Here is a 12,560-nt window from a genome sequence, read left to right on the forward strand (position 1 = left end):
AAAATCCAAGTAATAAAACAAAACGTACTTACAAGACGATGCCTTAATAAAAAATAATAAAATTATTAAAAGTATACTTATACAGAAATAACAACCACATCGGAGATAGGCTTTAGGCGTGTTGCTCGAAATATAAAATGAGATGTAACACACTTAAAAAAGTTTAGATCAAGTAAAGTATAATAGTATAAAAAAAAAGTATCTATTTTCTCGAAACTCTTGTTTTTAAAAGTAAAATTGATTAATTTATCAAGACTTATTTTTTTAAATATATTTTTAATATATATTTTTTAATATATTTATTTTATAAGATTGATTTATTTTACATATCATATGTGTGTACACACGCTCACTCACTCACACTTAAATGTTTTAATATAATACAAGATATAATCTTCACGTGTGTGAATTAGACACAAAGCGTGAATAACGAAATGTTCAACGTATTTTTTTTTTTTTTTTAATATTGCGGCTAAAAGTAAGAAATATCTTGTTTCGCGTATTTCAAAGTCTTAAAATAAGCACAAGCTATTTTGGCGAGCGGGCGAACGGTCGGCGTGATGACCAGCGACCAGCGATGATTAAATCGGCAAAGACGTAAGACCGTGGAGAGTCACATCGTCAGCTGTATGGTGCTAGTCACTGCAAAAGTCACGAGATCGGAACGCCAAGCAAACTTGAAGCGATAGCTTGTAGTAGCGACGGGTACGCGCCAGTGTCGGCATCGTCGTTGTGCCGCTCGTCTCTCTTTTAAAATATATAATCCGCCTTTTCTTCCACAACTTTTGGAACCCGAAGATCAGCGGTGCCTGGAGAAGAACCGGTTCTTATTGACTGCTAAAGTTGGTTAGTGGTACACAAGTCCCAGTGTGCGGAATCGAACTAGCGAATTACGAAATTTTCCTGACCATGAGCTCCACGACGTTCGTCGGGTAAGATTTTTGTCATCGGTTCAAAAAGTGTACACACAAAAATTGCGATTAAGAAAGACGTGTTCCTTTTTATAGTAAGACACCAAAAAATCACTCTTCCTTTGCTTTTAGTATACTTGAGGTTATATAAAAGAAAGATAATCACAGTTGTCGCGAAAGAGCAAAATCGAGATACACATCGTTTGAAACTAATATTGACTCAGGTTTACGTTATGCTAAATTTGAATACGTGAGAGAATTTATAAGATCAACACATACACACACGCATATACGCATATACACGAACACAGTGAGATTTTTTAATATTTTAAAAAGAAACTGATTAAAACAAAAATTTAAGTCCAAAGTTCTATTTAATACTAATGTTTTTTACCGCGACGAAAGGACGAGAGCGAGATGTAGTTCGAAGAAAAGGAGAAGTAAAACTCGTTTTCCGATCATTGAATACTGAATTGGGCATATATATTGCAAGGCCGAATCGGCCTTGTCGCCGGTGTTTTAAGGAGAGCTTCTCGACAATATATATATATATTTCACGCTTTTAAAAGCGTGCACGTAACACTCGCTCTTAAAGAAAAGATTTGAGCGTTGATTGGACATCAATCGATCTCATTTTTTTTAGGAATTGTTTAAAAAAAAAAAAACAACTTTCGAATTTCTCGGAAAATCTCAAGAAAAATCTTTATCGTGCGTACGCGCGCGAGGAGAAAGTTTTTTTTTTTTTTTCGATACACCGCATAATTTGTAAAATGGTCCGACTGAATTCACTTATCGCGTATTTTCCGCGTGTAAACTTCTAAAAATAAAATAATTTTCCGTAGCATTTTACACACGAAGAGAACTCCAATGCGCATGTCAGCCCGCGCTAAAATTACTCTCTTGCTCGGTATCTATCTAAATACGTTTCCACTTGCCGCGAGCTCCGTTGGCTGGGTTCCGAACATCATGACCGCCATCGGCATGATCAATTCGCCATGACCGAGCTTTTCCCAAAAAAGAATTTATAGATTAGCGCAATTTTTAGTTTTTATGTAGCGCGTTTGCTGACAACACAGAAAGCTATTCTCTCTCAACAATCTCTCACTTTATATTCTTTTCTTTCCTCCTTATCTCTTCATTTTTCTAAGTTGAAGGTTCCAAAAATTTGTCCAGACTTCTCTCAAAAGTTGTTGTTTTTTTTTTTTTTTTTAATTTTAACAGTAGGTTCTAGATTTGCATACAATGTGACACTTGAACAACTTTGTTACAAAAGTCTATAATAAATAGCAGTATCCCCGTACTTTTTTTTATAAATTTGTCTTGTAGCAAGACAACTCGAAAATCGCAAGCATTCGTATTCGCTCAAAATTTAAAAGCTGTTAGGTGTAATAACATATGCCAAAATAAAACTGTCTGCGCGCTATACGCATGCGCTCCATATATTTTTTTTTTTCTATAAATCTCTTGTATTAACGTTTTCAATTTTTTCGGATTATTATTATTAGGAGATTGTTTATAAAAATACGAATTACCTACTCGCACATTTGTTATACGTATACGTACATGCAAATATGTAAAACACAAATGTACATGTACTTGCGCACGGAATGAATAATAGTTGCTTGCGAAAGACAGACGATTCTTTCTTGAAAAATAATTGCATACCAACCGATAAGATAACAACTTGTGCAAACAAAGAATTCAACACGTTGAAAGTTTGCCATCTAAACATATTTGTTCAGAATATATTGTAATATATACATATACAGAGAAGACAAATCGGTATACATGAAATGAGACAATAATAAACATCGATATGAATATATTTATATCCTACTCGTTCGATTGTCATACCTTTTAGAAAAGAATTTTTGTCAAAAAAAAAAAAAATAATTTTATTTTAAAAGAGAGTGCATTCCCACACAGAACATAAACTTACATTAGACGTCAACACAGTTCTATGCGATATCTAATAGACGTCTAATGGAGTTTTTGTTCTGTGTGAGTAACACACACACTTTCTCTTAAAATCAAATTATTCGTTTTAACAAAAATCTTTTGTTATTTGGCCAAAAAATAGGTAATAAGTTCCAATTAATTGTTTAATAAATTGATTTTTATTTTGTTTGTTTGTAGGAAACCGGATGTTATGGTTGGAGGTATGCATATTAGTCATAGTTTTTAACAAAGAGAGATCAAGACGTAAATGTAATATAAATATATCACTTCTAAGAGAAGATATTGAATTAAGTGCACTATAGCTATTTTGAATAATTAATAATAATTAATACAGAAATGATAAAATAAGATAGAGTTGCCGGTCGTTATTATTTAAAAAACAAACAAAAAATATGGATTTATCAGGTCCACCTCCACCGCCTCCTCCACCTCCTGTGCCTAATCAACTGCCAGCTATGCGTATAAATACTGTCGAGGTAAGATAAAGTAAGTTTCTTTATTATTATAAAAGTTAAAGTATGTATAAAAATTGATTACTCACACTTACGGTATCGCGGATGCTTAAGAAATGTACGCTAAACCACTTCGAAATTTCAGAGGTGCTGTTGCGGATCAGTTATTTATAGATAATCCAGCAGCGCCAAAATGTTTTTGCGCAAAATTGTTTTTTTTTTACCGAACATTTTTTGCACCATCTGTTAGTTTGTAAAGAAAATAAAGAATCCGCATAAAATGCGCAAATATATATGTGTGTATATAAATATATACTTATTTAATATGTTTTTATTTTTCGGTATATATTATAGAACACAGCAGCGAGGAAGCCGCAGATTGTCAGTAACGATGCTTACGAGCCACCGGCAGCTATTCAGAATGCGATGTTAACGAAGGACAAGAAACCTTTTACCTACACTCCGGGTATGGGCGGTAAATTAGATCTCTCGCAAATTCGTAGTCCACGAATGGCGAGAAGAGTAGCGAAAAACGCCAACGACGAAGGTATAGAGGGACCGCCGAAAGTCGCCGTCGAGTCGAAGCCACCCGGAACTACTACCGCGACGAATCTCATGGTGCAACCCCAAGTTGCAATACCCGTTCTTCCCGTCAATGTGCCAGCTGCACCTCATCTTAATAGAGCGCCATCATCGGTCAACAGGACATTATCCAATAGTAATCATTCACTTTTGTCTTTAATTTGTTTAAATGTTTTAAAATAATAATTTTAGATCTTTAGTCGTGGAATTAATTGTTGTTTGTGTACGTAGCATGTCGAACTATAATTGTTCGCAATTTCGAAAAATTGCATTAATTGTAAAATATGGTCTCTCGTAGCTCTAGATAAGCAAGTTGAAACACCAAAGATTACTCCAAAAGTGGACACAAAAGCAGTACCAATTACTATATCCTCAAGTCAGTCGAGCACTCCTGAAAGTCCGAATACTCCAACGCAAGTCACCTTGGCTAAGGCACCTACACCTTGGTTGCAAAATAAAAATAAACCTCAAGAGAACTTGCCCGAGTGGGCGAAACGTCCGACTGTTAATAAAGCGGCCAATGATCCGTCGGAAAATGCCCATTCTCCAACCACAATATATGTTCAAGTTCAATCCCCGGTCCCTCAATCCTCGCAAACGAAACTGAAGCAAGAGCAAGAATGGTATCCGACTCCGCAGGATCAGTGTCAACAGCCGTTGAAAGTGCAGCAGTTGCCTCAGCAACGTCAAGAACCGCAACAGAAGCAAAATATGACAACGTCACATCAAACTAATCCACCTCGATACGAGCGAGTTGTACCAATCCGAGTAAGTTGGTCCTACCGCACACTTGTCAGAATAACACAATTTTGTTTCCGTTATTATAGTTTTCTTTTACTCTGTTTATCAATTAACATTTTTCTCAGATCGAAGACAGACCGTCGGTATTCGACGCGAATCGAGAATCTGGTCATCATCAGTTCAAACAACCTCCGACTGTGCATCATCAGCAGCGATGGGGTCAGATACCTGTGCAACAACATACGTTGAAGAATCAAGTGCAAAATCGTTCGCAGGATCAAGAACAGTCCAGTATTCACGTTGCAACTGTGTCCAAACCAGTACAATCTCAACCAAGTGGGACTTACATTATTCCTATGGTGGTTGAAGGCGATAGAAAGACAACGCCGTCCAATACCGGAAACAATACAATTGAAAAGGGAATACGAGTGTAAGTGTATATTAATAAATTACTACACTTGTTACAAGTATAATATTTATTCGTATGAAAGAGCAATTTTATTGAATAACTATAAGCGACTATACACCACACATACACACGTACCCGTGTATATATAGACAGTATAAAATTAACTGCGTAGTGTGCAACAGCAAGGTTCCGCTCCGAACACACCCTTGATTCAACAAAACGAACCCGGTCCAGTTCAATCGCGATCATTTCGTGTCCTTCAGAAGATTACTGACACGGACGGCTCCAACGATGTGGGTACAGAGCAAATGCGTAAATTGGACTTAAGTGAAGACGACAGGCTACTCATGAACAAGTTTAAAGAACAAGGTAAAATATAGATTTTATTGTCTGTATATAACTTTTTTTTTTTTTTTTTTTTTTTTTTATCTGTTATTACCGATTATATTGTGTACTTTAAAGAGCTCGATATGGTGATAATACATCTAAATTTTAAAACATACGCGAATATATATCGCATATATAATATATTATACACTTAACGTACTGCTTTGTATATAAACAATTACTTTCGAAACATGTAGTAAGAAAATTCTCAAAAATGATAAACGTTATAATTCTTACACACAGTCGACCATGAGACTTATTTACATCAAGAAGAAGATCCTAGATATCGCGGTGCGGCGATACCTTCACGAGCTTTTCGTTTCTTACAAAATATGACAGAATCAAACGATTCTTCGGTTACCTGCACAGGTAAAACCGTTTTTTATCGATAACAAAACTTTATATTTTTATTTACATAATATTATTATGATACAAACACACACACACACACACAAATTTAGTAAATATAATAAAAATACAAAATAGAGTTAATATCTTTCTCTTTTGTTATACAGCGCCACGTAGTTCACAAAACATAGCGAATAAGAGACAAAATAGGAATTCGAAATCATTCGGTAAGTTTTCTGTTTTGCGAAAAAAAAAAAAACATTTTTTTATTTCATCAGTTCAGTTTCAATGATACTTGGAACAAGTACGTCTAATCAACTTCTTTTGGTACTCGTTTCGCACAGAAGAAACACAGACCAACTTGCCGCCTAGTGAACAACAGGTGCAAGAACCAAAAAAATATATGGGTAGTGCAATTCCTTCCCGATCCTTTAAAATACTACAAGCAATGACAACGCCAGAAAGTATTGGTAAGTATATAAATAAAAACTGAGATTGTGTAAGACTATATTTTTTATCTTATCGATCAAACATTTTTTGAAGTACCACAAATGTCTCGAGAAACTGTTTTTTTGCGCGTTTTTATCTTTTTTTCGTACATATAAACAAATTTTTTAAAGGTTTCAGTTTTTATACTGTAAAAGTGTAAGAGAGGATCTTATGCGTTGATGGTGCACCTTGGTAACGGGTTTTGTTTAAAAAAAAACAACAAGATTTTTTAACAAACCACTCACATGCAACATGGGTTCGAAAATGCTTCCTTTCTAAGATAGAGGGGAAATCGGGAAATAACGGGGTCGTGGGGCCTATAATGTCGATATCTTTTTTTTTTTTTTTTCTTAAACGCTGCAATCTAGTAAACTGTTGTGCAACTACTACCTTTAGATGTCTGTTAGTGCGTGCTGTTACTAAACGTCATAATATTTTCACCTGACAAATGCTAGATATTGTTTAATGCGTTTGCTGTATTGTCCGCAGTCGCGTTACAATTTGTTTGATACTTTACAGTGTATAAAAATTATTCTTTGTTCAACGCTATCCTACCAGCGTATATCTATGGCCTTGATCCTTTCATTTTGATTTTATATATACCACAGAACCTCTACTAATATAATATATATGATGTAAGGAAAAAAAAAACGGAAACGCTACGCATACACAGAAGTGCTGTGTGTGTGTGTGTGTGTGTGTGTGTAATATGTAAACTGAAAAATTTAAAAATTCATTTTTAAATTCATTTTTATACATTTTACACATGCAATTCGTGCTTTATTTATTTTTAACTATTTATATCGCGTTGCGTTTATTTTTTTGTATTTACATATTACATATTTATTTATTTGCTTTCTATACTCTTTTAAAGCAAAATATATTTGCGTATTTTCACAAAATGTCATACAATGTGTTTTTAAGCGCGCGTATTTCAATATATAAAATTCGCTAAAAACTGTTCGTCAAAAAGTTCACTTGTATTAAAATTCTCAATATCTTCTTTTTTTTTTTTTTAAATGCAAAATCAACTAGTTTCCTCATTTTATTAGTCGAACGATTGTGTTTCGCGTCGTTGTGCCAACTTTACTGATTTGAAATCAGCACACATATAAGATAACGTAATCGAAGAAAAACAGGAGAAAGAAGAAAGGAATGATGAAAAAAGGGATAATTTTCTGTTTACGCGAAGTTGAGTCTTCTCTTCGCCCCTCCTCCCCCTTTCCGTGGATCAACATACAAAACGAAATTAAAGAGAAGAAAAATATCAACGAAAAACCAAAAAAAAAAAAAAAAAAAAAAAAAAAATCAAAAACAGTAAAAAGAACGCGCACAGCTGTCTTTACGCTCGATGTGTGAAGAGTGTTTTAACTTTCTTTGACTGCAATATATGTGCTGTTTGTTGTAGCCACACAAGAAAATCGTCAAGCAGATTACAACTGCCAAACAGAGAATAACTTGCCGGGCAATCAGCAGGACGTATTTCTCCTTTCACGACCCGTTCCTTTCTGGTATCCCGAGAGTTGGTGGTACTGTTACTCCGTACAGCAGTACAGCGATCCGTCTGCCAAATCCGCTAACAATACGAACAAACATTCCCTTCTTCCTCGCCCGTATACGGGATACTCAGACGGAGGTGCGTGCGTTGGGTATGAATCTTTTTCGCCGTTGCTCTGTGGCAACGCGAGATATTCTCAAGCGGACTACGACGGTATCCAACAATCGCGTGTCGACGGAAACGATTGCGATAACATTTACTACCCCGTCACCGATTCATCTTTCGCTCAGAACGACAGACATTTTGTGCGAAACGATGTAGCCGACGAGTTCAAAAACACTTATCCTCTCGAGCAAATCGATCATTTGGATGATCAGTCTGGTGGGACATCGAGAAGTGCCGACGAGAATTGCAATAACGATAAAATAACTCGCCTTGTCACGTCAACGAGTACAGTTGATGAAGAAGGTGTCGTCGTACCAGATAGCGCCAACAACGACGCGATTTCGAATAACGGAAAAATGTCCGAGAGAACTTTCGATCTGTGTATTAACGTGCCCAACTACACGTACATGGAAAGTAGCGATTCCAATGATACTAGCGATTCTAGCGATTCTAGCCAATCGAGCGGCAATAAACTCGCGGATTCTTGTCAAAAAGTTCGTAACTGTAGCGACACCATTTTCAGCAATACGTCATCTGATGGCGATTCGGACTCGTACGTGGCCTATTCCACGGGATTGAATCTTTACGAGAAATCGGACATAGACGCGTCGCGCGCAACGTCGTCCGACGTTCAAAACGCCGTTGCTTACTCGGAAGAATCGAGTACAGACAATTGTAAAAGCGATTTCGACTCTTGTTCTGACAATTTTGAATTGAATCGACGCGATCAGGAATGCGAGCCAACAATCGCCAGCACCGTTCGTCGCCATCAGATGAACGTAATCGACGAAGACACCGAACGATCGGATTCCAAGGGTTCTCATTACGAGAACGAAAGAAATATCGACGAGCGGAAGGACGCTTTGTTCGAAACGACCGACGATCCTTCCGACGACGTCGAAACGATGGTCAGTGTGAGCTTGCCTCTGAGATTCAACTTTTCCGTGTCGGAGAACAATGAGGACATCACCACCGTGACAATCGGAGACAGCAAGATAAAAGCGGAAAAGTCACGCAACTCCAAGAGGAGATACTCGGACAAAAGTAGCGACGACAATGTGGATAACACACGTGTCGATGTGACTAACGACACCAGCGTGAATTTTACAGTAAAGAGATACGTCGCGGACGCGACAAACACGGCGAGCGGAAGGGAGACCGCGATACCGTGTGTAAATTTTACTTTGAGGAGAGATTCGAAAACGAAAATCAACGAAGGTAACAAGGAACGACAGAAGAATATAAAAACAAAATTCGCGAGCAACGAAACGGTGGAAAATGAGATGAAAGATTTCGCTGAATCGGCGTCGAAGGAAGTCGAGAATCGCGCTGTTCTCGAACCGGAAATTGTCGTTAGAGAAGATATTTTACCGCGCGACGATAATAATCATCGCGTTCAACACACCGGTAGCAATTTCGAAAACAGAACGATCAGAGAATCGAAAGCAAATACGTGCGGCGAATGGATACAAGACAATTTCGAAGCGCCTGTTCAGGTTCGGGTGATCGACGCAAATGAAACGCGCGGGATAAACGCGCGGGATAAAAACGACGATTCGGCTATAAACAGTAACGACAGGTGCGTCGATCTGGAAATCGATCAGACGCACACGAAACACTTGTTGAGCGTTCGAGATTCTCACGAGGATACCGACGACGAGGATAGCGGAGTTACTTCGGACATAAGTCGCATGATATCCGAGGTCGATACGGATTCGGAATGCACCTCCTCGAAAACCTCGAAAAAATATCAACGAACGCAAACTCATTCGCGACTATTTCGTCTTCTTAACGATGATACCGTTCTATCTGATTGTTCCAAGACAGACGGTTCTTCTTTCAGACAGGAATATCCGAACTCACCGTTAGACGTCTACAATTGCGACGACGATTGTTATTGTTTCAATTATTCCAGCGATCCGATATCTTCCGAATATTCGTCTTCCGTTCGCGACGAACGGTCTTCGCGGAGATCGTATAACGCGACCGTGAGAAGAAGTTCGTGCACAGGCTCGCCGAATATCGTCAAGCTCAATCATCCGTCGAGTCAGCTGAAACACGCACCTTCGAAAGACGATCCGCATTTACGAGCCTGGAAGAGCTCCAAGTTGCCCGATTTGGACAATGTCCTGCCTTCTTTGGCTTACAAGATTCTTGATAGTAAAATGCCTTCTTGGGCCTACAAGGTGAACGTGCTGTGTCCGAGAATCAAAAGTACGAAAGACGTGCCGCAAACTCTGTCAGCACGATCAACAGGCAATATTGACAATCGGCCGTCATCGGTGATTCTTACTGTCCCGACATCCTGTGCGCATTCTAAGACCAAGTAATGCCGACGGCCCAAAGGATAGAATGATGGCCGTGTTTGACGCTACCGCTACCAGCAACGCACTCATCCACGATCCACGGACATATTTCTTTCTCGATTTTCTTTGCAAGATAGAGCTGAGCACATGCTCAGGCCGAGCTGCTCTACGGCCACGTGACTTTTTTCTATCGGTACATACGTTTTCATATATTCGTCTATTATTCTTTATTTCTTTTTTATGTTTCCCTCTTTTCTCTTCTTTGTTCTTGTTATCTGTTTCTTATTCCTTTTTTTTTTTTTTACTTTTTTATTTATATTTATTTTTTTTTTAATTTCTTTGTACAATTCTATATGTATAAATTTTAATTATAAACGTAATAGAATACTTTTCTCTCCCATCTTTTCTTTCTCTCCCGTCTTTCGTTTTCTTTCTTTCTCTCGTTGTTGTTATTCTCCACTTTTGTCAAGTACTACTTAACAGTTCTCGAAAATTTATCTCAGGTATATATGTCTTAACTCTTAAACACATTGATTTAGAAGCTTGTACGTTTTCCAATTTTCGGAACTTTTAAGTAGCATCTTATCTATATACATATATATATATAGCTCCTTCTTTTTTTCCTTTTTCTCTTTTTCTACATTTTTTTCGTAACTATACGTCTCCCGATTAGATATTGTTGCTTGATTGTTACGTGTATATCGCACCTCTAACACTAATTAAGACAACTACAAATGACACCTAATATTAATGAGCTTTTGAAATAGTCCGTAGATAAGTAACCATATGTTTAGAAATGCACGAAAATAATGAAATTGTGTGAGAGAGAGGGAGAGAGAGAGAAAGAGAGAGAGATTGATTGATACTCTATAATTTTTAAATATTGAAGATAAATCCAAGCTAAATGTATATTACATGTTTTAAAGTCTTACTTATTTAAATCACTGTAAAGTATAAAACTAGCTGTACTCTTTGAAGTAAAAGTCTATAATCATTAAAAAAAACAATGTAAGAAAACGACTCGAGTGAAACAGAAGACAAGTAGGCTTTCTGTTTTTTTTTCTAATATGCTCCACTACTTGCGTGGTGTATTGAAAATATTGTAAAATATTTAAAACACTTGAATTTGTTTTTTCGCATATCAATCGAAACCAAAATCAATTCTGTACGCACAAACAGTGGCATAAATTCCTGTACATGTCTACGTACATACATGCCGATACGCGTAATATGCATGTATGTACAGAACGATCTGTCGGTTAAAGATTTTGTGTTAACACTCTTCTGTGTTTTTGTATATTTATATTTTTGGAGTTATTAGGATATTTTTTTTACCAGAGAGAGTTTTATAAAATTTGACAAGACGATTTTTCGCGATTACTCGTAAAAATAATTTTTGTATATACGTAATACATGCTTTTGTGAAATTTTACAGCGTGTCTCGTGAAAAATGATTTTCTTAGAAAATCATGCTTCTTGTTTTTCAGGTCCCGATGCAACTGATTATTGAAAGAAAACAAGCGGAATTATTCTTAGGCAAGATCGAATTGTTAGTGTGCTTTTTTTTCTATTTTGTTTACATAACAATCTGCGTAGTGTGTGTGTGTGTTCATACACATTTATTCGATCTTCAACGAGAAAGTTAACCAAAGGTTTATGTTGTTGAAGAGAGAAAATGACTGTAAATTGATGAACTATTTAGATATGAATTTGTGTGTGATAAAGATTTTACACAAATGTCATTTTTAATAGCGAAAATTGTTTTCAACAGTTTTTTTCACTTTATTAAAAGTTCAAGAAGGTCATATGGTCTCTAGAGAGTCAAAAAACATCGATTTTTTGCGCGGGAATACCCTTTACACCTTATTATGAAAAACATATTTACATAGCTTTTTATATGATTCATAATTTATAACTTAATTTGTGAGCTGAAAACAAATATATTTGTAGAACAGAAATATGTGTAAAATGTTTAAATTTCTATTAATAATATATTAATAATAAAGAATTCTTTATTATTAATAATAAAGAAAAAATGTTTAAAGCCTCTTTCGAAAACCAATCTCCAGACCAGACAACCTTCTTAAAAGCTTTATATTGAATTTTTAGATATTTATAGATTCTGCTTCATAATTTATATATTCTGAGAATAAATGTTCTGGGATATTACATATTGAGAGAAATAAGTTAATTATACTTTTTTATATATTTAGTTTCATTATCACAAAAACATTTAAATTTGGCATCTTATGTAAGTTGTTATAAATATAAATTTCTTATATATTTCTGAAATATATAAATTTCTTATATATT

The 12,560-nt window shown here is 36.1% G+C and overlaps 1 protein-coding gene across 2 annotated transcripts; it reads left to right on the forward strand.

The window, feature by feature from the left end:
* The first annotated feature begins 577 nt into the window (after positions 1-577).
* On the forward strand, positions 578-12,239 carry LOC109855756. 2 transcript variants are annotated; one of them, XM_020430320.1, is made up of 12 exons: positions 578-932; positions 3,048-3,070; positions 3,276-3,346; positions 3,677-4,040; positions 4,203-4,672; positions 4,771-5,075; positions 5,227-5,423; positions 5,685-5,810; positions 5,957-6,016; positions 6,134-6,259; positions 7,687-10,440; positions 11,735-12,239. In XM_020430320.1, the coding sequence occupies exons 1-11, from the start codon at positions 910-912 to the stop codon at positions 10,269-10,271; spliced, it is 4,350 nt and encodes a 1,449-aa protein (XP_020285909.1). In that variant the 5' UTR covers positions 578-909; the 3' UTR covers positions 10,272-10,440; positions 11,735-12,239. The 2 variants fall into 2 exon arrangements, with proteins under 2 accessions (XP_020285909.1, XP_020285910.1); XM_020430321.1 differs by lacking the exons at positions 578-932; positions 3,048-3,070 and having other exon boundaries at positions 3,274-3,356.
* The last annotated feature ends 321 nt before the right edge of the window (positions 12,240-12,560 follow it).

This window comes from Pseudomyrmex gracilis, unplaced genomic scaffold (assembly GCF_002006095.1).
Source record: "Pseudomyrmex gracilis isolate BER0280 unplaced genomic scaffold, ASM200609v1 scaffold_98, whole genome shotgun sequence".
NCBI lineage: Eukaryota > Metazoa > Arthropoda > Insecta > Hymenoptera > Formicidae > Pseudomyrmex > Pseudomyrmex gracilis.

Coding starts and splice junctions, on each gene's coding strand:
- LOC109855756 (XM_020430320.1), top strand. CDS start 910: ATGAGCTCCACGACGTTCGTCGG. Junction 933..3,047: donor AGCTCCACGACGTTCGTCGG/GTAAGATTTTTG, acceptor GTTTGTTTGTAG/GAAACCGGATGTTATGGTTG. Junction 4,673..4,770: donor AGCGAGTTGTACCAATCCGA/GTAAGTTGGTCC, acceptor CATTTTTCTCAG/ATCGAAGACAGACCGTCGGT.